The sequence below is a fragment of the Sus scrofa genome, chromosome 3, assembly GCF_000003025.6.
Source record: "Sus scrofa isolate TJ Tabasco breed Duroc chromosome 3, Sscrofa11.1, whole genome shotgun sequence".
NCBI classification, from domain to species: Eukaryota; Metazoa; Chordata; class Mammalia; order Artiodactyla; family Suidae; genus Sus; species Sus scrofa.
Window position 1 is genome coordinate 45473959 of NC_010445.4, and position 26726 is coordinate 45500684.

At 46.8% G+C, this 26726-nt stretch overlaps 1 protein-coding gene across 4 annotated transcripts in view; it reads right to left on the bottom strand.

Moving 5' to 3' along the window:
* Positions 1-26726, bottom strand: part of ACOXL (acyl-CoA oxidase like) — a 360188-nt gene that overhangs the window by 271084 nt on the left and 62378 nt on the right. For 2 of the 4 annotated variants that reach the window (XM_021087042.1, XM_021087043.1), the window contains exons 4-9: positions 23392-23478; positions 22965-23063; positions 16915-17029; positions 16525-16611; positions 14645-14717; positions 10667-10799 (exon numbers count right to left, since the gene is read on the bottom strand). In XM_021087042.1, coding sequence (XP_020942701.1) covers positions 10667-10799; positions 14645-14717; positions 16525-16611; positions 16915-17029; positions 22965-23063; positions 23392-23478 — 594 coding nt within the window. Of the gene's footprint in view, positions 1-10666; positions 10800-14644; positions 14718-16512; positions 16612-16914; positions 17030-22964; positions 23064-23391; positions 23479-26726 lie in introns of all 4 variants that reach the window. The other 2 variants (XM_021087044.1, XM_021087045.1) reach the window with 1 other exon arrangement.

The following is a 26726-nucleotide window of genomic DNA, read 5'->3' on the forward strand; positions in this document are numbered from 1 at the left end:
TCAGAATATGACCATCCACACACCTCCCAGAGGAAATCACTTGAGGATATACTGCAACAAAACCAGAAGAAAACCAAGCAAAAGGACAAGAGAAGATATAAGAAAAGGTTTACCTACTCCCAGAAATCCAGTGAAAAGAAAAATATTTAGATGTTTGTTGTCCATCAGGCTTAGAAACAATAAATACAAATTAAAATAAGAAATCATTTGGCTCCACAGACCTTCAAGGAGAATAATGGGATGGACTCTATCCAACAGAGAAAATGAGCAAGAAGCTCGAAGATATTACCAATATGGTGATAAAGACATATGTTTCTGTTCCCACCAAGAAAGAATAAAGGCAATGGGAAAATCCAGGAGAAACCAAAAACCTTACAAAAATACAATGATCTAAATATTAAGCAAACAAACATGTGACATGATATTAAGTAATTTATAGAGTATAAGAAAAGTGATTCCATTTGACTTTGATGCTAATACTGTTCTTCAACTTGTAAAAGTGCTACAACATTAGACCAATAGAGAGAAAACAGGCTTCTCACACACTACATGGTTCTACAGTGGACAATACTTCAGAACCCTGGTCATAATAGTGTAACCTCACGTCCAGAGGTGAGATTACATTTACAGATTAAAATGCAAATGCTTCAGCCATGATAATGTAAACATCAATGGTCAAACCAACAGAGATGGGAAGCAGATGCAATGGAGTCAAGAAATAGGGTTACTCGGAGGTTTAAGAATATTCGTGGTTATCTTGGTAATCCTTGGGAGAATTTAAAGTAATTTGGTAAAAATCAAAAATTGTGAGCAGGAAAACACTAAAAGGGGACAAGGTTGTGGTGTGTGTGGTGTAACTGAATTAAACTATTGTCTCCCATAGCTGAGATGTGGAAATGCCTAGAGTTGATAAATAAGAGAGTTAACAACAAGCAACTATTCCACTAACCATCATTTTGCTCCTCAGTGTTATAAATTTATTTGTGGAAACAAATTTAAATGCCCAGTTCACTTTTTAAAATTGATCCAAAGAAGGATGAAATTGTTTTTGGCTTATTAAATTTCACTGGGGTAAGCAGAGGTATTCAAAAATCATTCCATTGGGCTGAGATCAAAGTTGGGCACACTTGATGAATGTTCATTATAAACGGACATTTTCCCCAAAAAAGGCTGGACCAGCCCATCTCCCCTCCCACCTCCTGCTCCCAATGTACAGATGGCTCAGGATAATGGCGACACACAACTATAGGCAAAATCAGCAGTGCCATTTAAAAAAATCAGGTCCCAGGTCACAGTGGAGAAGGAAGTCTGGTTTCTGGTCCAGTGGCTAACCATTCCAGCAACTGCCAAATCCCAGTTTTGGTGGAATCTCCATGTTTCTAAATGTAGACAAGAAATTATTTTAAATCTTTGGTTTGGTTTAGCTTGGCTTGGCTTGGTTTGGTTTGGCTTGGCTTGGCTTGGCTTGGCTTGGCTTGGCTTGGCTTGGTTTGGTTTGGTTTAGTTTGGTTTACCAAAGCAAATACAACTGTGAGCCAAAATGGTCCAGAAATGCCAGGGAGCAGGGTATAAACTGAATTCAAAGAACCTCTTTCTTGAGGATTACTAAGCCCCAGTGTGAGTCAGGGCTGGAGACTGGAGACCCAGAAAACTCCAGACAGTCTGTTGCCTCACTCTACTTCCGTCTTCTCAACAGGGAAATGGGAATCATGACTACATCCATCTCACAGGGCTGCCGTGATGATTAAAAGAGTGATTACATGGAGTATCCATTGTGGCACAGCGGAAACAAATCCAACTAGGAACCATGAGGTTGCAGGTTCAATCCCTGAACTCGCTCAATGGGTTAAAAACCTGGTGTTGCCATGAGCTGTGGTGTAGTTTGCAGATGCAGCTCAGATCCCTTATTGCCATGGCTGTGGTGCAGGCCAGCAGCTATAGCTCTGATTAGATCACTAGACTGGGAACCTCCATATGCTGCTGGTGAGGCCCTAAAAAGTAAATAAACAAATAAATAAATAAATGATTATGGGAGTTCCCTAGTGGCTCAGCAGGTTCCGGCATTTGTCACCACAGTGGCTTGGGTCACTGCTGTGGCACTAGTTCTATCCCTGGCCTGGGAACTTCTGCATGATGTGGGAATGGCAAAATTTTTTTTAATTTAAAATTTTTTTTAAAAAAAGATGGATTTCATGTGGAAGACTGCAAACATGTCCCTCACACTGGACAGATTAATCCTAATGGACAAAGGAATGGAGTAAGGAAAAGCAAGTGAGAAAAGGGGCAGTGACCTGAACCAACACCTGTGCTACATGGAATGTCAAGTTTCAGGTGGAGAAGCCCCTAAGGATAGCAAGCCACCCATCCATCATCCGTGTCTGACCTTCAGGGTGGCACAGACGATATTCCCCAGAGACGGACAACAGGGCTTCCATGGAAGGATAACGCTCCCCACAACTGCAACCTGGGTGCCCTTTCTGCCTGTCCAGGTGAGCAGGCTGCTGGAGCTGAGGAAGGCTTGGAAGCTGTCTACACTAGTTTAGAATCACTACCTCCCTCACAGCTACCGTGGCCACAACCCAGGGTTTGAGACCAGGGTTTCCTCAGCCTCTGAAGACTTATGTGAAGGAAGCTCTGTTGCTTGAAACATCATCATAGCCACAAATCTCTAACATTCCTGGGCCACATCAAATGGGGAGGGAGCCCCAAGACCCTCCCCACTTGCAGCACAGAACCTGGACAGTCCTGCTTGCCCTCAGTACCCACTGGGTCCTGCGCTCAGTGGGAAGGGCAGAATGCCAAATCCTAGCTCTTTGTACCAGAGAGATCTAGAGGCTTGGTGTGGAAATGTCTCCAAAGAAGATGTGCATTGGACTCTGGTCTCTGAGGTCCCATCTAGCCATAAAAATCCCACTGCTCTGTCTTTATGAAGAGTTAGTCATTCTCAAAGCTCCATCACCACCTGCCAGTGTGATGCCTGGAGGCTTCCTCATGGGGGAGCCCCTCACAGCGCTGTAATAGCTCAGTGACCTGGATACACCAGGAACCCCTGGCGCACAGACACCTGCTCCAGGTCAGCTCTGCCCACAGCCCACTGTGGCTCATTCAAGAAAGATGTTCCACACATGCTCACAGAATTGAAGTAAATCCAACCTGGTAATTCTGTCAAATAGCCATTTAAAATGTTCATGTCATGTGCTATTTATCTATGGTTGTACTGGATCTTTAGATCTTTGATCTTTGGAAGAAAAGGCAGCAGAGGTATTTTTTTTAAAAAAATGAATGTTTAAATTTCAGCTGTTAAAAATGTAAACAACTGCCATGGAAACACCACAAAAAAATATTTAACCATTTTCACACCCACCCAAAACGCTGTAAACTTATTTTTTTAGACATTTGTGAGTCAAATTATATCCTGAAGAGTCATCATAATTAACTACATCCTTTTGCACAGCAAAAGAAACCATAAAACAAAAAGACAACCTATGGACTGTGAAAAATATTTATAAATGATGCAACCAATGAGGGCTTAATTTCTAAAATATACAAACAGCTCATACAACTCAATAATGAAAATAAAAACAACCCAATTTTAAAAATGGGCAGAAGACCTAAATAGATGTTTCTCCAAAGGAGACATACGGTGGCCAATGGACACATGAAAAGATGCTCAACATTGCTAAATATTACAGAAATGCAAATCGAAATACAATGAGATAGGACCTCAGTCTAGTCAGAATGGCCATCATTAAAAAGTCTACAAATAATAAATCCTGGAAAAGGTGTGAATAAAAAGGAACTCTCCTATACTGTTAGTGGGAATGTAAATTGGTTCAGCCATTATGAAGAATAGTATGGAGGTTCCTTTAAAAACTAAAAATAGAGTTACCATATGATCTAGCAATCCCACTCCTGGGCATATATACAGACAAAACTATAATTCAAAAAGATACAGGCACCACAATGTTCATAGCAGCACTATTCACAATAGCCAAGACATGGTAGCAACCTATATGTATGTTCACAGAGGAATGAATAAAGAAGATATGGTACATATATACAATGGAATATTACTCAGCCATAAAAAAGAAATATCACCATTTGCAGCAACATGGATGGACCTAGAACTTACCATACTAAGTGAAGTAAGTCAGAAATGGAAAGACAAATACACTATTGTATCACTTGCATGTGAAATCTAAAATATGACACAAGTGAACATATCTATGAAAGAAAAACAGACTCACAGACAGTAAGAACAGACTTGTTGTTGCCAAAGGGGGGGGGTGAGGGAAGGAAAGATTGGGATTTTGGGCTTAGCAGATGCAAACTATTATATATAGAAAGGGTAAACAATAGGACCCTACTGTATAGCACAGAGAACTATATTCAATATCCCATGATAAACCATAATGGAAGAGAATATGATTTGTTATATTAGCTTTGCTGTTCAGCAGAAACTAACAGAACATTGTGAATCAACCACACTTCAATAACAAAAAACAACAAAAAAAACTTTTTAAATATAACTCCACTTCCTATTTTCCATCTCGGTCTTGAACCAGACAATTTTTATGTTGCTGCACCACCCATTCACCTTATGATGACCATGTTGTGAAAATCAACACTCACAGCTGATTAGCAGTTAAAATAATGTGCCCCCAAATCCCAGCAATTCTTACATACAAAAGTAAATAAAGGGAAAGCATCTGCAAGTCATTATTGGTATTTGTCACCCTCTGGTGGTCAACTTCAGGATGTTTCTACATCAAAACACTCTAGAAACTGCGTATTTTACAGATGATCACTCAGAGGATCATCCAAGCCAAAGCCTTCACCCCATAGGACTTCCCCAGCACCCCAGGAATACTCTGCTCCCACATCTGTGTGTGATACTCTGTTCCCCATTCCTGTGTGTGAGTGTGTGTGATGAGGCTAAAGAAAGAGTAACTCCCGCCTGAGTAGAACAAGAATAAGCAGTATGGACCTGCTTCCTTGGAGCAGACACAGTGCAGCTGGCCACTGTTTGCATCTCTCCAATTCCGCTCTCTGTGCAGAGATGGCTTGCTGTGTTACAAAAGTGCCAAGAGAGGAGTTCTCGTGGAAACAAATCTGACTAGTATCCATGAGGATGCAGTTTTGATCCCCGACCTTGCTCAGAGGGTTAAGGATCTGGTGTTGCTGTGTCTGTGGTGTTGGTTGGTGGCTACAGTTCCAATTCAACCCCTAGCCTGGGAACATGCATATGCTGCGGATGTGGCCCTAAAAAGAAAAAAAAAATGCCAAGAGAACAAACTTCTGGCAACTTTGGCTCATCAAATTCCATTGTGAGTACATACATTTTCAAGACCTTACTCTAGGGAGCCTATTTCCTCCCCTCTGCCCACCCTCCATTTGTGCCATGTGGTTTGAGGGGGGCAGAGGTTTCACTGTGCTCCTTCTCACTTCTTTCCAATCCCTTTTGATTCAGGCCCCATACTGAGTCCTCTTGCGTACAAGGCCCTACAGAGATGCTCCTTATTTGAGCCTAAAGCTGAAAAGGGCATCTGGCTCAAGAGGGTCACGTTTGCCTCTGGCCTCTCCTTACTCCTTCCTGGGGGCGTTTTCTAAAACATGGTGTCCATTAGGGAATGACGGGTTTTCCCTAAAACAGTCCTCAGCTCTCCATTAACCACTAAATCAGGAACTGACCATCACTGTATTCAGAGTCTTTGTAGCAGGATGGATGGCTGGGTGGGTGGGTGGGTGGGTGGATGGATAGATGGATTGATGAGTGGATAGATAGGAGGGTAGGTAAATAAATGGATGGATGGGAAGATAGATGGATGACTTGGCGAGTAGATGAATGAACAGAGAGGTGCATAAATGGACAGGTGAGTGTACAAGGGCGCCGGTGGACAGGTAGATGGTGAGCGCACGCATGGAAGGAAGGAAGGAGGAGGGAAGGAATAAAATAAGGGAGGGGGGGAGAAAAGAAAGAAGGAGAAAAGAGGAAGGGGGAAAAAAGACTGTCATGAGATTCTGTGCTCTATTAGGCCCTATACTGAGACAATAGACAGACATGATCTCTGCCTACTACATGTTCTATTCATAATGATAAAAATGAGATCAATCTAAGTGACAACAAGAAGAGATGAAGATAAAATGATTTCAGAAGAAAATAAAAAAGGTAAACTCCTTGCAAGAATTAAAGATACTAAAATCTGATAGTTTCATAGTAGTAGCCTCGGAAATTGTGGTTATTGATTTAAGGGGACTAACTGAGCTTCAACTCAGGGAAGAGTGTCACAGCACCTGGGTCATGGTCATCCCAGCAGGTAGAATGTCACATCTGACACTAGCTGCCCAGCCTGTGACTCTAGTCACTATGGGGCCAGATGCAGGCACCAGACACCAGGTGAGAACACCAATGTCAAGGACACCTCTGAGGATGTATCAGAACCAGGGTGCAGAGGAAGCCACAAGGCAAGACCAGAGAGCAGAGAGAGCAAGAGGAACACACAGCCTGTTCCACCCTGTGTCTGTTCAATACAGCACCACAGCCCCTGGTGGTTAAAGGGCTGCCTCTGACCCAGAAGGAGACACAGATGCCCCAGACCTCCTCTTCTTTGTTGTTCTAATTCTCCCTGAACCCTCACCATCAGAAGATCTTGGGAAGGTCACTTAAGGATGCAATGTCCCTAAATCCCCATCAACAGAGGGGAAAGACTCTCTTGTAAAAGTGGGCTCTAGCACCTTCCACAGACCCTTGATTCACATCCAACAATGTTACTGTCAGGAAGGGTCGTGTGTCCATTACATGTCCCCAGGGTCCCACCTGAGATCAGTTCTTCCCTTTGCTCTTCCTACATCCCCAGGTCCCAGGAATAGCCGCCCTCCACCTTCACTCCCGCACCCATTGATGACTCTGAGATGGTCACTCAGGCTCTCCACTCTTCTCTCCAGACCATGTGTCCTTCACCCAACCCCAGGAGGACAGCCAGAAGGAACAGACCCCACCACTCCCCACCCCATCCTTTAGCTCACCACAACCACAGCCACCTGTCAGCCTCACGATTCTGCGCCCTCAGATCCAAGCTGCCACAACCACCTGGGGGTGAGCATGTGTTATAAACCCTGTTTGTGGAGCTCCCTGGTGGCTCAGTGGGTTAAGGATTCAGCAGCATTGTCACTGCTGTGGCTCAGGTCCAATCCCTGGCCCTGGAACCTCCACGTGCCTCGGACATGGCAAAAAATCAATCAATCAATAAAAACTCAATTTCTTATCCTCGCCATCTCAAATGTCATCTTCAATCATCAGTGTATCCAGGCTTGCTTATATAAGCTAGCTTCCACATCCCTGGCACTAATAACAGCCTCTGTGTATTGATGATTCAGTATATGAGGCACTGGGATAAGCCTTACCAGTATTATTCGCTGGGGCCTTATAACAGCTCTCTGGGGAGGGGGGTGCTGTTCTGATTTTTAGAGGTATGGAGATGGTTCAATAACCCGCTGAGGGCACCCAGGGGCAGGAAGCAAATCCAGAGAGGCTGATTTCAGAGCCCACGTTTTTCTGGCCTCACCCAGGACTCCAGAACAGACACAATATTCCAACCATCTCCACACAGGCCAATCCTGCTTGTCTCAACTCTGACTTCCTAGGGGGCGTCGTCCCTCTGCCTGGCTCAGCGCCGTGTCAGGGTGATGAGCAAGAGCAGGGCCCCATCCTCGCTGCAGCCTTAGTTAGCGCCTTCATGAGGGTCCTCCCGACCCAACAACTCAGTGGCCAGCCAGTGGCCTGCCATGACCCAGCTGTGTAACTTGGCTAACCCTATGTCCAAGCACCTCCAGCTTCTAGGGATTCCTGTGCTGGGCTGGACTGTCCCTGTTCCCACTTAACTCTACTACCCTTTTTAATTGTAGCTACATGTCAACCTTGTCCACACAACATGCCAGGACCATCCTTCCCTGAGAACTGCTGTGAAAATGAGAGATATCCACCACCCCACACACACACAGACACAAAAGGGCAGAGTTTAAAAGGACCCCGTGTGCTCAGCCTTGAGCAAATGTCACCATGGGGAGCCGAGGTGACAGTTTTCTAACACGGGAAGAATGCACGTCAGAGACAGGGGTCCGTTTTCCTCTCCTCAGCAAGCCCAGAACAAGCAGGACCGGCTCAGGTTTCAGCCGAGAGAGCATCTGTCTTGTGTTTGAGCCAAAGGAGAGAAGGAGCTGCCAGCGGCTGGTGACATCATCTTCCCCCCCTCCAGAGGCTCAGGATGAGATCATGGCAGCCAGGCTCCCTTTCCAGGAGACACATACTGGTGCCCGGACCACAAGGATCTGATGTTGGTGGCTCTGCGAGGGCTCTCGCGGTCACCTGGACAACCTTCCTCCTGGACAGGGGAGGCGCTGACTCACCATCACGGATCGTGTTCTATTTAGATACTCTGGAATCACAGGGATGGCATGCAGCTCTACAAAATGCCTCAAACCAGCCAGCATCTGTTTCAGGGAGAAGCCCATTTATTCCCCTCCCAAAGCAGGCTCCTATCTCCTTGGTACCAGCAGCAGCCATCACATCTGTAACAGCTCTGAGCAACCCCGTACTTCCTCTGCACCAGCACATCCTTATTCAGGCCTCATCATTGTCTGAAGGCCCATTTTACATATGGAGAAACTGAGCCCCAAAGAAGCTTACTGATCTGCCCACAACCCCGCTGCTGGTCATGTCCAAGGTGAAATTTGAGCCAAGTTCTCTGACTTTATGAGAAAGCCTATACGTGGCCAGGAACAAAGTATGTATGTCAGATGCCTGACCAGGAATTGATCCAAACGTGGTCCCTGCCCCAGACCCTCTGGAGCCCATAGGGTTTGATCCCTTGATCATGTTCAGTAAAATGCATAATAGATACTTTTAAAAATCAGCCTCTGGAGTTCCCATCGTGGCTCAGCGAAAACAAATCTGACTAGAAACCATGAGGTTGCAGGTTCAATCCCTGGCCTCACTCAGTGGGTTAAGGATCTGGCGTTACCATGAGCTGTGGTGTAGGTAGCAGACACAGCTCGGTTCTGGCATTGCTGTGGCTATGGCGTAGGCCAGCAGCCATAGCTCCAATTCAACCCCTAGCATGGGAATATCCATATGCCACAGATGCAGCCCTAAAAAGCCAATAAATAAATAAATAAATAATCAGCCTCTCTGCATCCTCGCCCCCCACCCCCACTGCTCCAGATCGACCAACACTTAAAATCCAGTCTCTCCCAGAAGCCCCCACACCATGTTCCATCTACACCACCCCATGCCTGTCCCTGAGGATCCCACCACTGGCCTGGATGGGCTGACAGGCAGTGTGGATGTCCTTCACTCTACATCACCCACTCAAAATGTAACGGCCCAGGGTTTCTACAGCACCTCTCCAGCCACTAAGCAGCATGTGGCTTTAACCTTCACAGACACTCTCGCCGGAGGGCCCCTGAAGGCTGCTGTGATCGGATGGGCTCCCATGCAAATGTCATGGCTTCAGAGAACCCTGAGCAGATGTCTGTCCCATCTACTCCACAAGGCAAGTCTAGGCCCATCTGCTTTCTCTCCTTCTGCCTCCTTCTGGAGTCTGGAAAATGGCTGCAACAGTTTCTATCACGGACTCGGGAGAAGTATTTTCCTCAGCACTTCACTGCAGCCATCTAGGGCCCTCGGCCTCACCCCAGTGCCTGCGTCACAAGGCTCTCCCCAGGCCTCTCAGACTCAGACCATTCGGCGAAGGGGACCCACTGGGCCACTCCAGACCCAGATCTTCAGGACTGAACACGCATCCATGCTTTGAAAGAGCACGGAAAGCAGGGCCCACGGGCAGGCAGTGGGTGCTGGCTCAGGACTGAGTGTCATAGCTGCACCCATGGGTGGGAAAGGCAGTGTGTCGGGGAGCTTGGTCAGGCAGGCTTCCCGTGAGTGGGCCAGGGCAGACCTGGTGGGAGGGAGTGAGGAAGGACAGTCCTGCTATTCAGACACCTGAGAGAGAAGCTGGGCTGAAGCCACAGATGAACTTTTGTGGGTGTCTTAATTCTGCTTCCAGCTTCACCAGGCTCAGTGGCACTTAAGAGATGCAAAGAGATGGGGAGGGGGCCGGTGCTGCACCCTGGGGAGGAGGGAGCCTTCCTGAGCTTTTCTCTCCTGGCTGCTTTTTCCAAAGTAAAATATTGGAGGGGGTGCAGGGAATGGAAGCAGAGATGGCTTCCTGAGGTCTGGCCTCATGGACTCCTGCCTGGACAGTGACTGTCATAGGCCAAACAGCCATGAGAGTGTCATTGCTTCCCAGTGCACTCAGCCAAGACACAAAGGCCCTTATCCACGTGAGTCAGCTCTTGGCTGCTTTTCCAGAGGATGTGCATGTCCTAAACGACCCATTCTCCAGGGGTCATCTTTAGTGGCCCTATTGCTGCCATGCCTGTGTTCCACCCACTGAAATCAGAAGCACACATACGGATGGGATTCCCATGGGAAGAAAGTTACAGAAAGGTTCTCTGCGTAGGGCCAACTGGCATTCCCTAGCATCCAACCAGTAACCCAGGCCACCTTACACGAGCCGTGGCTTGAGAAGCTCAGCTCCTGACATTGTTACACACTCCTGGACAGGCAGAGAACAAACAGGGAGGGACATTATTAACCAGAGTCAATTACCTTCATAGAACCCATAGCTTGAAAAGTCACAGCTAATCTTGAAGGGGTCAGTGCAGCGAGCATCGCATTGAATCTGGTACTCCTGTCCTTAATGGGGGAGTGGTACTGGCCATCTGGAGCCACGGAACCAAACCTGTGGCAGGGGAGAGGGAGGTTGGAAAAAAGAGGCGGGGTTAACCTAACATGAAAACCATGGCACCTAGAATGAAGTCATGGGGGCCCCACATGCATACACGGGGCAGTTCCCCCTCATGAGCCGGCAGAGGCAGAACAGGGGAGGTGCCTCCCCAGGAGATGCTGAGAAAGACTAAACTCCTGGAAAGGAAGGGCAGATGATCTGCCACTACCAAACTTCAACTCAGCAGTGGCCCCTGAGACCAAGAGGCATGAGGACCACCATCATTAAAACAACAGTGGAGCCTGAGTGTGAAAATTGTACATCGAGCCACTTTTTTATTGTGAAGAGATAAACCATATACCATAAACTTTACCTTTTAAAGTATACAGTTTGATGGTTTATACACAAAGTTGTACAACCATGGCTACTAGCCAATTCCCAAATATTTCATCACCCCAAAAGGAAACCCCATACCATTAGTAGCCACATCTGATGCACCCCACCCTCCAGAGCCAAGCAACCCTTAATCTACTCTCTAACTCTATTGCCTATTCTGGACATTTCACATAAATGGCATCAGACAATACATAGCCTTTGTGTCCGGCTTCTTCCACTTGATACATTGTTTTTGAGGTTCATGCATGTTGTAGCCTGTATCTGTACTTCATTCATTTTTATGGCTAAATGATATTCCATTATATGCATATACCTTATGTTGTTTAACCACTCATTGGTTGATGGATATTCATGTTGTTTCCACTTTTCTTTTTTAGACTTTGAAACACTTTATTTTTTTTAATTAAAGTACCGTTGATTTACGGTGTTGTGCCAATTTCTGCTGTACAGCAAAGTGACCCAGTCATACATATATATACATGTTTCTCCTTTTTCGGCTAGTATGAATAATTACGCTATGAACATTTGTATACACGTTTTTGTGCAGATATGTGTTTTCAAGTCTCACTTCCATATGTACTTAAGGGTAGAAGTGCTGGGTCCTGTGAAAACTTTAAACTTTTGAAGAACTGCCAAATTTTTTTCCACATTGCCAACATCATCTTACATTCCCACCAGCAATGGATGAGGGCTCCAATTTCTCTACATCCTTGCCAACACTTGTTATCATCTGTCTCTTTTATCACAGCCATGATGAGTGCAGCATGGCATTTCATTGTGGTATTTTATTGGCATGTCCCTAATTACAGCGATGTTAAACATTTTTCCATGTGCTTCTTGGCCATTTGCAAGTCCATTTGTCTTTTATTGTTGAGCCTAATTTATTTCCTTTTATAGCGTGGATACTAGACCCTTGGGGTATATGATTTGTATATTTTCTCCCATCATGCTGATTATCTTTTCTCTTTCTTCATAGTGCCCTTTGCAGCACAAAAGTGTTTTGTTTTTTTTTAATCTTGGGGAAGTTCAATTTATCTATTTTTTCCTTTGGTTGCTTGTGCTTTTGGTGTCACATCTAATAAATCATTGCCTAGACATGGTCACAAAGATTTACACCTATGTTTCCTTTGTGAGTTTTATAGTTGTAGCTCCTACATTTAGGTCTGTGATCCCTCTTGTGTTAATTTTTGTACATACTATGTAGTAAAGTTCCAAGTGCCTGCTTTTGCATATGGATATCTAGTTATCCCAATACCATTTGCCCAGAAGACAGTTCTTTTCCCATTAAATTATCTTGTCATCCTTGTTGAATATCAACTGACCATAAAGGCAAGGATTTATCTCCTGATCCTCTATTTTTTTCCCATGGTCCATACATCTAGACTTATGCCAATATCACACTATCTTGATAACTGTAGATTTGCAGGAAGTGTTCAAATCAGAGATCTGAGTCCCCCGAATTTGTTCCTCTTTATCAAGATTGTTTTGGTTAGTCTCAGTCTCTTGCATTTTCATATGAATTTTAAGACCATTTTCTCAATTTCTTCCCCCCAAAAGGCAGCTAGGATTTTGATAGGGATTCCACTGAATCTGTATATTTATATACAGACCCATTATTGATCAAGTGATTAACCAACACCCCCAAAGTGTGTTGCCCTGCTCTTCTGTAGTATCCAAGGGGGCAGCTTAAATACCAATGGAATGACTTTTCAATCAAATCTTGTTTATCAAAAAAATTCTATATTTTTCATATTTTCTATAGACTGGTTGGCTCTCTACCATTTTTTCTTTATGATTGACTCTGAGGTTTTTTTTTGATGTTTAATTTTTTTTAATTAAAGTATAGTTGATTTACAATGCTGTGCCAATTTCTGCGGTACAGCATAGTGATGCAGTCGCACATATATATACATTCTTTTTCTCATGCTCTCTTCCAGCATGTTCTATCCCAAGAGATTGGATAGAGTTCCCTGTGTTGTAGAGTAGGACCTCTTTGCTTATCCATTCTAAATCTCTAGTGCATCGTATGAATGCTAGGCGGTGGGTCCAGGTTCAGGCAAAGGACTGTCCAGCCACGAAGATCCCAATGGGGTGGATGAGAAATAGGGAGCTCCTATGCTAAGCCATCTGTGGCTTTCTTTCTCTTGTCCCCATCTTTCAGAGTAGACTGATGCTGATAAGTGATGAGGAAGTGTGCAGGCTCCTCAGGGGAAGGCCAGTGGTCCTCATACCTGCTGGCACAGGCACTGGCTGTGCCTAAGGGGCCCTGGGGACTTCACCAACCACCACGCAAACTACAAAGATGCCTCTGTTGTTTCCTTTTTAGTTGCCAACCAGTTATGGGAGGAACTTAAAAGTTGAACAGAACTTGGTCCATTTTAAGTTTGTTTCCCCCACATTTCCCTTAAATCTTTGGCATCTATGACATGTATTTGCCGGCAACAAATTGCAAGCAACAAACAATAGCAAAGTGTTAAAGGAAAATTGATAGGGATGCAGGGAGCAAGCCTGACAACTTTCTCTTTCACAGATTTAAATATCACTGTAGGTCAGGATTTTTATTGGATACATGAAATGCTGCTGAGAAAAGTAAAAGTAATTGGTGCTTTCTAGCCTCTGCAAAGAGCACTGTGAACCCCTGGGGCACACCTGTAGAAGCAACCTTCACCTCCTTTTTTAACCCACCTTGGCCTCAGTGAGGGGTGCTGAGAGATGTTACCAAAAAACTCTGACATTATCCACCCAACCAGTCCTCATCATAACAGCTCCAAAACTGAAGGGCGGTGCCTTATCTCCTGTCATCCACAAAGGAGGCAATAGCACTCATTGTTTTATGATGGCAAAAAAAAAAAAAAATTGTTTAAGGAAAAAACCCAAATACCCAATGACAAGGGGTTGATTACATAAATTTTAGATTGTTTATTTAAGTCTATTATGGCAATATTAAAAATGATAATGCCTATGTGTATTTATTGTTGCATGGAAACATTGGACATATAGTGTTAAACAGAAATTGCAAGTTATAAAAATAGGATTTCTAAGCAGATCTCATTCAGTAAAAATCAAACATGTCTCTCTCTCTGGCTACATCCTCATAGAGAAAAGTCTGAAGTGTTATACATTAAAGTATAACAACACTGTGAGTGGCTGACAGCGTTTTGGATAATTTCAATTTTGTTTCAGTTCACTTATCTACATTTCTTGATTGTCAACAAAATTGTAGGAGTGGTTATAAGAAGACAGCCTGGACAAATAGCCTATGAAACCCAGGAGCCAGGGCTCGGAGGGAGGTGTGAGCTCTGAGTTAAGGGGAGTGGAGTTCCTTGGTGACATAGCAGTTAAACATCTGGTGTTGTTACCACTGTGGCTCAGGTCACTGCTGTGACATGGGTTCGATCCCCAACCGGAGAACTTCCCCATGCCCCAGGCACAGCCACAAAAAAGAGAGAGAGAAAACTACTCACTTATCCAGCAAGTTCTCCCTTGGTATCCGAACCTTGTCAAATCTCAGAATCCCATTATCCACACCATGGAGACCTAGAGAGAGCAGACCAGAAATGGCGCTCAGTGAGCAAAGAAGTGCTTTAGAAATACTGTCTCTGCCGCTTCCAGGGTCTGTCACCACTAAAACGCAAAGCCCTTTCCTTCACTTCCAGAACTGCCGATGCTTTCTTCTTTGGAGATGGAGTTGCCATTTGCTTGTTTCCTTGAAGAGCTGGGCCTGTTTCTCCAACCCCTTCCTCTCTAACGAGAACAGAGGAGAAAACACTGGACCTTTTGTGCAGCCCACCTCCTCTGGGGCTCAGGTAGGGGGTCTGGTGGGGACACAGCTGCCTGCCTAAGCAGTTGCTAGGACCAGAAAAGAGAGAATTCTAGGCGACTGGAAAAAAAGTCAGACTGAATGTTCCTGAGAAGAAAAGCCAGTTACACCCCCTCAGTGATGCAGAACTTAAATTCCTCCTCCCTCCTGGTGCTTCTTCGCCAGCACACAAGAGTGGATTTGTGGCAGCCTAAAAGACACTGGAAAAGAGCCAGAGGGTGGATGGGCAGGGCAACCAACTCCTGGGAAGTTTCTTGAAATCTGCCAGACCCATTTCCTAATGACACCTGTCAGTCTGGGATCTACATTTTGTCCCTGTCACACTTAGGGAGACAATCGGGGAGAAAAGGTCTTTATTGAGTCCAGGTCTTTATTTAGAACATCACCCCCTTGACAAGGACACAGTTGTACTCATGAGCTGACAAGGAAGCCAGTGCAGACATTCTGGGTTTGCCAGTATCTTGAATGTCTGGCGCCATTTGACCCCTCTGCTCTCAAGAGCACTTGACATGTCAGGTGTTTTCAAGGGCCCTGGGTCTCAGTTATCTTGGAGGATGCAGTTAACATCACTCGAAAACCCACCTGCAGCGCATTCCTGCAGGCAGGCAGTGGTCAATGTCCCTCTGGGTCTAGGGTGAGTCTCTCCCCCTCCATCAAAGGATCATCTGCTCCCCCTTCTTTCCTGCTCTTTCCTCTCTCCTTTTCCCCTTCTTCCCCCACCTGCTTTTTTGGCTTCACTTAGTCCTGACTGCAGATGGACAGTGGGGCCCGTAGGCATGGCCTGCTCTCACCCAGTGTTCTGGGTTGATCTGTGTGCCCCCTGCCCCCCGCAATTCCTATACTGACCCCTAGAACTTACGAATGTGGCCTTATTTAGAGATAGAGATTTTATAGAGGTAATCAAGTTAAAATGAAAGCATTCATGAGCCCTCATCCAGATGACCCGTGTCCTTATAAAAAAGGGGAAATTGGACACAGACAAGCACACAGGAAGAATGCCGACAGCTCCCTACAAGCCAGGAGAGTGGCCTGGAAGAGATCCTTCCCTCCCAGCCATCGGAAGGAAACAACCCCATTGATCTCATACTCGTAGCCTCCAGAACTGTGAGATGATGCATTTCTGTTGCTTAAACCACTCAGTCTAAGTATGACAGCCCTAGCGAAACTAGTTCATGGTGTCATCCCTTAACGACCCATTGAAGCTGATGGCTCTGGGCCATGAAAGGGAGAGCCTCAACCTGCCCTCTGAGGGCCCACAAGTCCAAGAAGAAGAGAGGAGATGAAAGAGCCCAGGGCAGAGCTGCCTCACTGCTAGGAAATAGGAGAGGCTGGAGAAATGAGACCTGTGCATGTTCACGAATGGCAATCTGCAAACTTCTCTCACTATTGTGCAGAGAAGACTCTAATCAGGTTGCAAAATTGCCTTCACTGCTTTGCTGAGTTAGGTTAGACTGGGGTTGTGTGGGATGGGGATCAGGCAGGAAATGCAAGTGAGGATGGGAGAGGGGTCACCTGAGGACGAACCTTCTTTATACATCATATCAATAGCCGTCACTCCTGGACGCAAGCTTCCATTTTCATCACGGACAGGAACGATGAAACAGTGGGGCCCTGAGGAAGATGGGGAGAGATACTCAATAATGCTCCTTTCTAAAGATCTGATCAAAGCTTTACTCGCTTCTCGGGACAGTGTACGATTATGGTGATCTCAAAATTCATTTTGTTCTATGACTGGGCACTGCCCACAATAGTGTATAATGTCAAGTGTGATGATACCTCATCATGTATATTTAGTAGGAGACAAAGTTAGTGCTGAATTGTTCACAAGACAAAGTGGGTTTTCAGTGTAAAGTACTCACAGGAGACTAGTACTAGTAAAGGGAACTATCCTAGGTTTCTGGGTTGTTGACAAACCGTGAGATCTTCCATTTAGGATGAGCTGGGCAAAGACTGCGGCATAATTCCCATACATTGAATTTCCAATGTACATCTTCTCGGCATTTTCACACGGTGTGTCTATTACAAACTCCTGCACAGAAACAGCAAAGCAACAATTTTCTTTCTTATGGCTCATTTCAACTCCTGGGCTCAGTGCAATGAACACTGTGAAACAGATCCACTTCATGTAGCTCCACCCACTCAGGGGTGATTTCACAGCAAAGTCACCTAGTTCAGCCCCCTGAGCTCAACACTCATTTGTCACCACTGCCATGCGCACAGTTCACCTCTGCCTCAGCTCCAGAAATGACTGGAAAGTAAAGAGCTTTATCAATTAATTATCCAATCAGGAAAATAAGTTGCCATTTTTCATTGGATGAAAGGTGTTCGTTCATTTCTTCCCAGTCTCTCTTCTTTGTAATGTTGGGCTGGTATGGGTACTGTTTGCCTGAGCCTGTGGCTTTAATGCATAGTTTTCCTTCAATGAGTTGCTTTCTCTCTAGACTTCTCCAGAGGTTTTTACCTTTAAATCATCTAGCACCAAGATCCCTAAAAGCCCTGGTGATATATATTCAGCTCTGCACATGCCTTTTGCCCCTAAACACTCCACCCTCGAGGTTCGCCAGAAAGGACAGGTCATCCAGTGATCTGGGGCCCCTAGGTGGATGAGTCCATGTCTATGCATTTCGTTTTGTCTGCTGGGCAATGCCCCTTCTGGACCAATCACTTGGTTTCTCATGGCCTCCACTGTTTCCTGGGCTTGGAACATCCCTGCCTCTAAGGTATAGGTCTATTGTTTAAACAGCAACTTACTAACCACAGATTAAATGTGTACACCTGCAAGCTAGACTAACAGGCAACCATGACCTGTTTCTGCCAATGCCTAGAATCTCAACCCAGACAATTTTGACTTTTATATTAAAAAAAAATACCTCAGAATTCCCATCGTGGAGCAGCGGAAGCAAATCCAACTAGGAACCGTGAGGTCGCGGTTTGATCCCTGGTGTTCCTCAGTGGGTTAAGGATCTGGCATTGCCATGAGCTGGGGCGTAAGTCATAGACATGGCTCGGGTTCTGTGTTGCTGTGGTGGCAGCATAGGCCAGCAGCTGTAGCTCCAATTCAACACTTAGCCTGGGAACCTCCATATGCCGTGGGTGCAGCCCAAAAAAAAAAAAAAAAAAAAAAAAAAAGCAAAAGAAAGAAATACCTCATCTAAGCCTTGGAATGATTGTTTCAGAACCTGCCTCTCGATTTTCCTGATCAGCAAATACAATAGCAAAAAGTTCCCCCAGAAGCTCATGAGTGTAAGCCCTTAAACCAAAAAGCCCTTTTTTCCATTTAATTATTTTTAATTTACTTATTTGCTTATTAAGCCCTTTTTTAAAAATTTACTTATTTTTTTTAAGTTTTATTAAAGCATAGTTAATTTACAAGGCTCTGATCATTTCTGCTGTTCAACCAAGTGACCCAGTCATACATACACGCATATCCATTCCCTCTCATATTCTTTTTCCCTATTGATTATCACAGAATACTTGGTAGAGTTCTCTGTGCTATACTGCAGGTCCCTGTTGGCCAATCTTTCCATATACCTCAGTTTACATATGCTAATCCCAAACCCCAGCCTTTATAAACAATTGTCAACCTTATAAGAGAAAGAATTTTTTTTTTTTTTGGTCTTTTTGCCTTTTCTAGGGCAGCTTCCCACAGCATATGGAGGTTCCCAGGCTAGGGGTCTAATCGGAGCTAAAGCCGCCAGCCTACACCAGAGCCACAGCAATGCAGGATCTGAGCCGTGTCTTCGAACTACACCACAGCTCACAGCAACGCCGGATCCTTAACCCACTGAGCAAGGCCAGGGATCGAACTTGCAACCTCATGGTTCCTAGTCAGATTCGTTAACCACTGTGCCACGATGGGAACTCCTAAGAGAAAGAATCTTAAAACGGGCCATCCAGCTTATCTGCATAATATGACCAAGGACTCCAGCTCAAAACAATCTGAAATGAGCACTGGTCAGGACGAAGCAGTGGGGGGGCGGGGGATGCAGAGATTTTTGTTTTCAATCTCTGCTCAAAACTCTGCCTTCCTTGTCTTCCTCTCTGGGAGCCAGAATAGGATCACCATGGAAATGTCCCTCTTCGCTCCTTGGTTTTCCCTCATTCTGCTCACCACTCAGGATGCCCTTCAACCCCTTGTTAAGGAGAGACAGACCACAGCTGCCAGCTCTGGATATTGCGTACCTGGGTTGGCTCGAAGAGTCCGATGGGAGTGGGGGGATGACAAAACAGCAGCACTGCAAATTTATTTGAAGCTGGCAATATCAAAGATGCTGCTGAACCAAACCAACAAGCTATTGACCAGCTCAAATTTCAGATTTTTAAGTATATAGATGGCACTTTCCCTCTGGCCAAGACATACAGCTCTGGAGCCCAAGGAAACATTTTCTGGTATGTGTGTGCTCAGGGAAACTTTTAACATCAGCACGGGCTTTTCAGAAACATAAAGCGACACACTGATTGTTTTGAAGAGAAGCCTCTGGAGGCTGCCCTTGTCTTATCAGGCCAACCAGTGCTTCCACAGAAAGGAGTTATTTGGAGGCTGGGTGCAGGAACAAACAACAGCAAACAACAAAAGCCACAAGGCAAGGGGTAGCTAACACCGAGGGTGAGAAGGGAGGCAGCAGAGAAATGCTGGGAGCCTGGCAGAGGAGATCTGGTGGGCGGGGAAGGGACAGAGGCCATCCGTCCCCATCAGCATCTGCTCTGGGAAAGGAGATTGGTCACTGCTGGCAAAAAATACTTGATTTGGCACTACTGTATCCGCCAAAACGCCAGCATGAAAGCTGCCTCTAAATAATGTGCACCATGTGTGTCGGTTCCCATGATCATTAGCTATTGAAGGCTGACAAAATGGTCAGTTCTATAAGCCCCAGAAGGGGTGGCTTTAGCCAGAGAGCATTTTGCCTCATTTGTTTTTGTGATTTCGCATAAAGGGCAAAAATAAAACTCCATCTTCCCTTGAAACTCTCCATAGCACTCCTCAATCCGCCATCCAAAAATAAAAATAAGACAAGCAACCCACAGGAATGAATAACCAGAAAGCACAGACTGAAACAGTCTGGGAGGGAGAGAGGGCTCATTTGATAGGCTCTAATGTTTACAAAGGGAAGTGAAGGGGAAAGTACAGAAACTGATGAGGGAGAAATCTATTCCCTGCTAAGAGAACCGTCCAGCTTGAGCTCATGGAGGGTCTGTCCCTTCCCTCATTCCCGTAGGAGGCAGTGCATTCAGTGGAGTCCTCTCATCATTACAGTCGCAACTTTGCAACTCCCCTGCACAAAGTGGCAGCTGCCGAAGCACACCAGGTAGCTCCAACACTGATGCTGTTTGGGGAAAATGGGATCGATACAGGAAAATGATTTTTGTGGGGGGGGGTGGGGACACAATGATTGTAAGAAGAAACAAATACATAAGAATTGTGGGTGGGTTTTTTCCCTTTAATGACAGCAAGGTGACCTCAATACCACAGTTTAGGGAGAAAAAACTGTGCAGCCTAAACCCCAAAGATGTTTGGTCAGCACCCCATCCCTGGAAGGAAAGCTAGGCTGCTGAGGACAGTCCCCCTTGAACCCGAGACTCACTTGCTAACTGCATGGCCATAGACCATCTCCTAACCTCTGTGAGCCTCAGTTTTTCCACCTGTAAAATAGGGACAAGAATATCTTCCACAGAGTTCCCACTGTGGCTCAGTGGGTTAAGAACCCAACATAGTCTTCATGAGGATGTGGGTTTGATCCCTGACCTTGCTCAGTGGGTTAAAGATCCAACATTGCCCCAAGCTGTGATGTAGGTCAAAGATGTGGCTCAGATCTGGTGTCGCTGTGGCTGTGGTGTAGGCCTGCAGCAGCAGCTCGAATTCAACCCCTCACCCAGGAATTGCCATATGCCATAGGTGCAACCCTAAAAAGAAAAAAAAAATCTTCCTATAATAATCTGGAGTTGCATGCAGAGTGCTTCGCCTGCCACCTGGCACACATGTGCTCAATGAGGAGAGACTGGACTTCGTCTTCTGAGGAACCCCAAGATGTTGAGCCAGACTGGCATGGTCAGTCTGGGTTGAAAGAGGCAATTCTGAAAGCAATCTTTGTACTCTCCCCCTTGCTCCATTATCTCTCTTGCTGCCTTACTTACTATCACATCCACAGCATTGTTGTGGGAGAGAGTGTTTGACACAGGGCCTGGCACAGAGTGGGCATTCAACATGGGGCAGTCCTTATTCTTGTTCTTACTATGATCTTAGACATCACTAGCTGTATAGAGAATTGACAGCAGGGCAGGAGGAAAGGCAAAACATCCTGCAAACAACCCTAACCTGCCACTGTCATTCTAAATGCTGACCCCCTCCAACTAGAATCATGGGTCAGAAATCCTGCAAACAAAGCTCCAGGTTCTAAAGGACGAACTCAGTAAAAATGAAGAAAAGGCTGAGTCTACACACACACACACACACACACACACACACATACACCTAGAGGCACACACATACATGCACATGCATATGGCCACACACACTAAGCCACACACATGCACACGGCTACACCTATATACACAGCCACACCCACATGTACATGGCCACATCCACACATGCATAGGCTTGCACACATATTTACAACACACACTCATTTCTAGAAAAAAAAAAAAAAAAACCTGCATGATATATTTACCCTTTGTGGCTCTTCAGAATATCCAATCTCAAACAAGAAACTAAAAAGGAGAGTGAGGGAGTTCCCGTCATGGCGCAGTGGTTAACGAATCCGACTAGGAACCATGAGGTTGCAGGTTCGATCCCTGCCCTTGCTCAGTGGGTTAAGGATCCGGCATTGCCGTGAGCTGTGGTGCAGGTCGCAGACGCGGCTCGGATCCCACGTTGCTGTGGCCCTGGCATAGGCTGGTGGCTACAGCTCCGATTAGACCCCTAATATGCCGTGGGAGTGGCCCAAGAAATGGCAAAAAGACAAAAAATAAATAAACAAATAAAAAGGAGAGTGAAATAAGTAAGTAAATAGTTGCTTTCTTTATTTGGGGGCAAGGAATAAGAGTTACAAAGATGTGGGAGGGATTTACAGGGCAGTGTTTCTCTGTCACCTGTCTGTGGAAAGAGGTCAATTTAAAGAGTTTGCCAACATTTTTTAATGATTCAGAATGGAAAAGGAAACTATTGGAGTTCATCACATACAATAAAGTCAGATTGTTTAGGGAATTTTTCTTTTGGTTGCCACGTGGGTTTTTGTGCAGGTCACAATACAGACATTGCATCGTGCCAGTGCCCAGGACTTGGTCCCCGGAAGGAAGCCCCAGTGCACACAGAGCACCCTCCTGCCTCACAGTGTGGTAGCACATGCCAGCAGACAGCTCTTCCATCCACTTACCTGCCCCTGTTAGGAAGGACCACAAAATGGCTTAGGTCCTGTTCTCACTGAGTGGTTACAAAGCCTGAAATTAGTGAGAGTGCACAGAGCACTCAGAGCAGTGCCCTTCCCATAAGAAGTGCTGTCTAAGTGTTAGCTGGTATTAGACTCACAAAGGCTGAGCGTACCCCCACCTCCACCAAAGCACTTAGAAATTCTTCTAAACCTGAGCCCCTCCAGCCCAGTGCATACAACAGGGGTGAAGACGGATTCAGAAAGGACAATCCAGAGTTCCCATTGTGGCTCAGCAGGCTAAGAACCTGATTTGTATCCATGAAGAAGCAAGTTTGATCCCTGGCCTCACTCAGTGAGTTAAGGATCCAACGTTGCCATGAGCTGGGGTGTAGGTCACAGACACAGCTCGGATCTGGTGTTGCTGTGGCTTCAGTGTAGGCCGGCAGCTGCAGCTCTGATTCAACCCCTAGCCTGGGAACTTCCATGTGCTGTAGGTGCAGCCCTAAAAAGACCAAAAAGAAAAAAAAAGAAAGAAGAGTCCATCGTGTATAGGTCTCCTGCTGCCCTGAACCCTGGAAGGCTGGGCAGAAGAATCCTCACCTGTGCCGAGAGGTCAAAGGTGGCTTCTGTCTGGATCCCTCTCACGTTGCTCCCGTGGCCCCTCTCAGTCATTGCAAACATCCCCGTGTATTTCTGCTCCTAGAGTTTGTCAGGTGTCAGAGGGGAATCAGCTAGTCAGATGGTTGCTCTAATCACAGACCTCTCAGATCATTATCATGTTGGTAAGAGAGGGAGAGGTGAGTTGGAGATAATCAAAAAAATTCACTCTGGTGACAGCTAAGGCGATAACAGTATGACAGATTCTGTGCAGTTTTAAAAAGGAGTCTTAAAATTCTCATTTCACACAAAGATCTGGCTGAGACTAATTCCCTGTTTTATTATCTGGAAACACACACACACACACACCTAGCTACTGTGGGTTTTTACGGCTCTCCGTACAAGATATCTGTTGAGGTACATGCCTTACCTGGAGTGGCTGAAGCCATTTAGTCACGTGTGCTGGGCTTCCGAGATTCCTGACGGCACCACCAAATAGCCAATAAATTATTCCACACTGGAAACAAGGAGAATACACACCACTGTTAGCAAGAGTTAAGAATTTAATGATGGCAAAACCCACTGGGCAAGCCCCATTCAAGGTACACAGGTCAGCTCATCAAGCTGTAAAGCGCCCTGGGCAGCAAGGCATCCATGGCCTTCCCCTTGTTGCCCATCCAGCCCCAGTTCCTCCGGGCAGACATGGCTCACAGTTCCCTCTCTTGGAGGGAGAAGGAGCATCATTGCTCCATCCTCACAGCTGCCCCGCTCACCCCACCAGATAATGCTCTGAATGTTTATTCTGCCTTGTCTGCCCAGGGTCTAGCTTGGTGCCTGGTATGTGCAAGATGTGCAGCAGCGTCTGGGCTCTGAGCCTGGGTGCTGACTGCAGGGAAGTGGCAGAAACAGCATCTTCACAGGCACTGTCAGCCCAGCAGCAGCAGCAGAGGTGAGTTGTACCATGAGAAACAGTCTGCAGATGGGAAAGCTCATGGAAGAGGCGAGGCTGCAGAAGGAGCAGGGACTCAGCTCAGGCTGACAGAGGCTGGGCTCAAATCCCAAGTCAGCCACCCACTGGCTGTGGGGCCTTGGGCAATGACACAATGGCACAGCAGCTGCAGTTTCCGCATCTGACAAGGCGGTGAATGATTGTCTCCACTTACTGAGCCCCCTCCCCCGCCCCCTCACCTTCTATGCACTGAGCTCCACTAACGTGAGCTCGTGGACCCACAGTCACACTGGGAAGAAAATGCCTTGCCCTTCGCTGGGCAGATGGGGACACTGAGGTTCGGGAGAGGAAAGTCACCATCCCACAGCTGCACCTGAGGAAGTGTGCAGGGTTGCAGTTCAAACCCAAGCTGCCTAACAGCCCTTCATATGGTCACTGCGAGGAGCCACTTCCAAATGCTTTGGTCAAGAGGAAGAGCATGAAGAGAAAGAAGGGTGGCCTGAGCAGGGCCTTTGAAGGGAGCAGGGGACTGACTGCGAAGACAGAAGAGCTCAGGTGTACAGACACTTGCTATGCCTGTCGGTCAGCATCTCCCCACACCCAGAAACAGAGTCCCAGTTTCCTTCTGGGGTGCCCTTCTCCCCCAGAATCGGTCCAAGGGGTTCACAGCTAATGTCCATCTCTACCCCAGCTTCAGGGTGAGCCTGGGACCCAGGACCAGCTGATCTGCATAACACAGTGGCCCCAAAGATGCTTTCACCTGGACCTGCGATCTGGGTGGGTCCAGTTCAAGTGGCTCCCACGAGTCAGCTCTTGGTAAAAAGAAACTCTCTCCTTAAGCTGGAGGGATGGAGGCCCAGGGTTGCTCTTGCCATCACGAGAGCTGGAGGAGGAAGACAACCCTGGGGGGTCACAGTGAGGAGAAGCTGAGAGACGAGGGAGACAGTCTCCCACCCACACACGCCTGAAGCCAGCCACACCGGATACTTTTTCTTTCTGGAGTCACTGCCATTGGATGAGCCCAAGCAGACACACAGACCCCAAGGAGGACCTCGCAGGGAAGTGGCAGGAACAGCATCTTCACAGCTACCTGTCAGACTGTCATCAGCCTCTGGTGGGGACCAGTCCCTGCCCCGCATGTGTGTGATCACCCTGGTGCCAACTGCCGAAAAAGCCACGTCATCAACTCAAACCACACCACCTGACCAGCTGAAATGCTCTGACCTCACGGCGGATGAATTTCACTCATCACTCTGGACATTTGAAACACTTTGCATCTGGAGAATCATAACGTATCCTCAGAAAGGTGCTCAATGCTCACCACCCAGCTCCATGGAATCACTGGCAATACTGCAGGTCGCATTACTAACTCCAGCCCAGGAAAATGGCATCCATCCAAACGGTAAATTTGTCCCCCCTAACTATCTTGGAAATCAAGTTAAAGAAAAATATTTTTCTAAAACTAAAGCAGGATGAATTTTCCACCCTTAAATCTTTGGCTAATGCGTTCTTTATAATATATTGTTTTTCTAGGTTTTACATTTTTCCTCCTCTTTAGGAAGAGGGGCGGGGAGATGAGTGTTTCATCCACATTTTGAAAGACTCCATTCACTAAATGCTATTAGTGAGAGCCCTGGGCTGGGGGAATGAAGCTGGCAGGTTTGCAGGAATTAACAGAGGCAATCCACACAGTTGGTTCAGACACAGGCCTCTCCCCTCCTGCAACCCCCCCCCCCACCCGCCCAGGTGTGCTGCCAAAGCCATATTCTCAGACCAGGGGGGCTCTAAGCAGCTGACTCCCCAGCTGGACTTACACTTTGAGCAGGTGCCTCCTGTAGGGGGCACAGAGCCCAGCCAGCTGACAGGAGAAAGGGGCCAGCAAGCGGCCGCTGCTATGAGCTGGTGGGTGGGTGGTGGTCAAACTTCAGGAAAGGAGGGGAGAGGTAGAGGGATTTGGGGTCGATTGTGGCGACAGAGCTGATGGGCTAGATGTGGGAGGTGGCGGCAACAGAGACCTCCGGGTGACACCCAGACTTTGACCTGAGTCCTGAGTCTTCAGACGGACATCAGCCCATCAACTACAAGGGGGAAACTTGTGGGAGGAGCCAGGGAGCAGGGGACAGGCTCACAAGACAGGGGTGCCATGTGGGCCTGGAGAAGGGCGTCGACCCATCACAAACGAGCAGCACAAGATGTCCTCCTGAGAGGGCACTGTGTCCACTGTCATCACCACTACCCAGCGAGGGCCCTGGCCCCTGGCCCGCCTCAGGGGACAGGACACAGAGACTGGGAAAGGCAGTGGCAGGGACATGTAAGGCAAAGTCTAAACACAGGCGCACCTTGTACTATGTGTTTGGGAAAGCTCCCTCTCTCCTTTCTCGCTTACCTGGAAGAGCAAACGACAGAGATGACACTGGGTGCCCAGGGAGGGCTGGCAGCAGCCTCTGGAAGCCACAGTGGGAGACACCTGGAGGCTGGGAACTTTGGTCAGGACAGGCGGACGGGGGGTCAAGGGTGCAGCCCCCAGCAGGGCCTCTTAGCATCCAAATAGTGACCAGAGGGAGAGCCATCCCACAGTGGCCGGGACAGCTGGGGGGCTGGGGCTGGGTATACAGGTTGACCTCACCTCCATCCACTACCTAGGAGACCACTGGGAAGGGCTCCAGCCATGTTTTGGGGGCTATAGCCCACACCACTTATGAGAGCTTCTGCAGCCTGCCAGGCAGGGTCCGGAGCTCCTCCTGGGCCCAGAGTTTGCAGCTGAACCTGCCTGTGAACCTAGCAGCACCGGCTCCACAGAAGAGAAAACAGCTGCA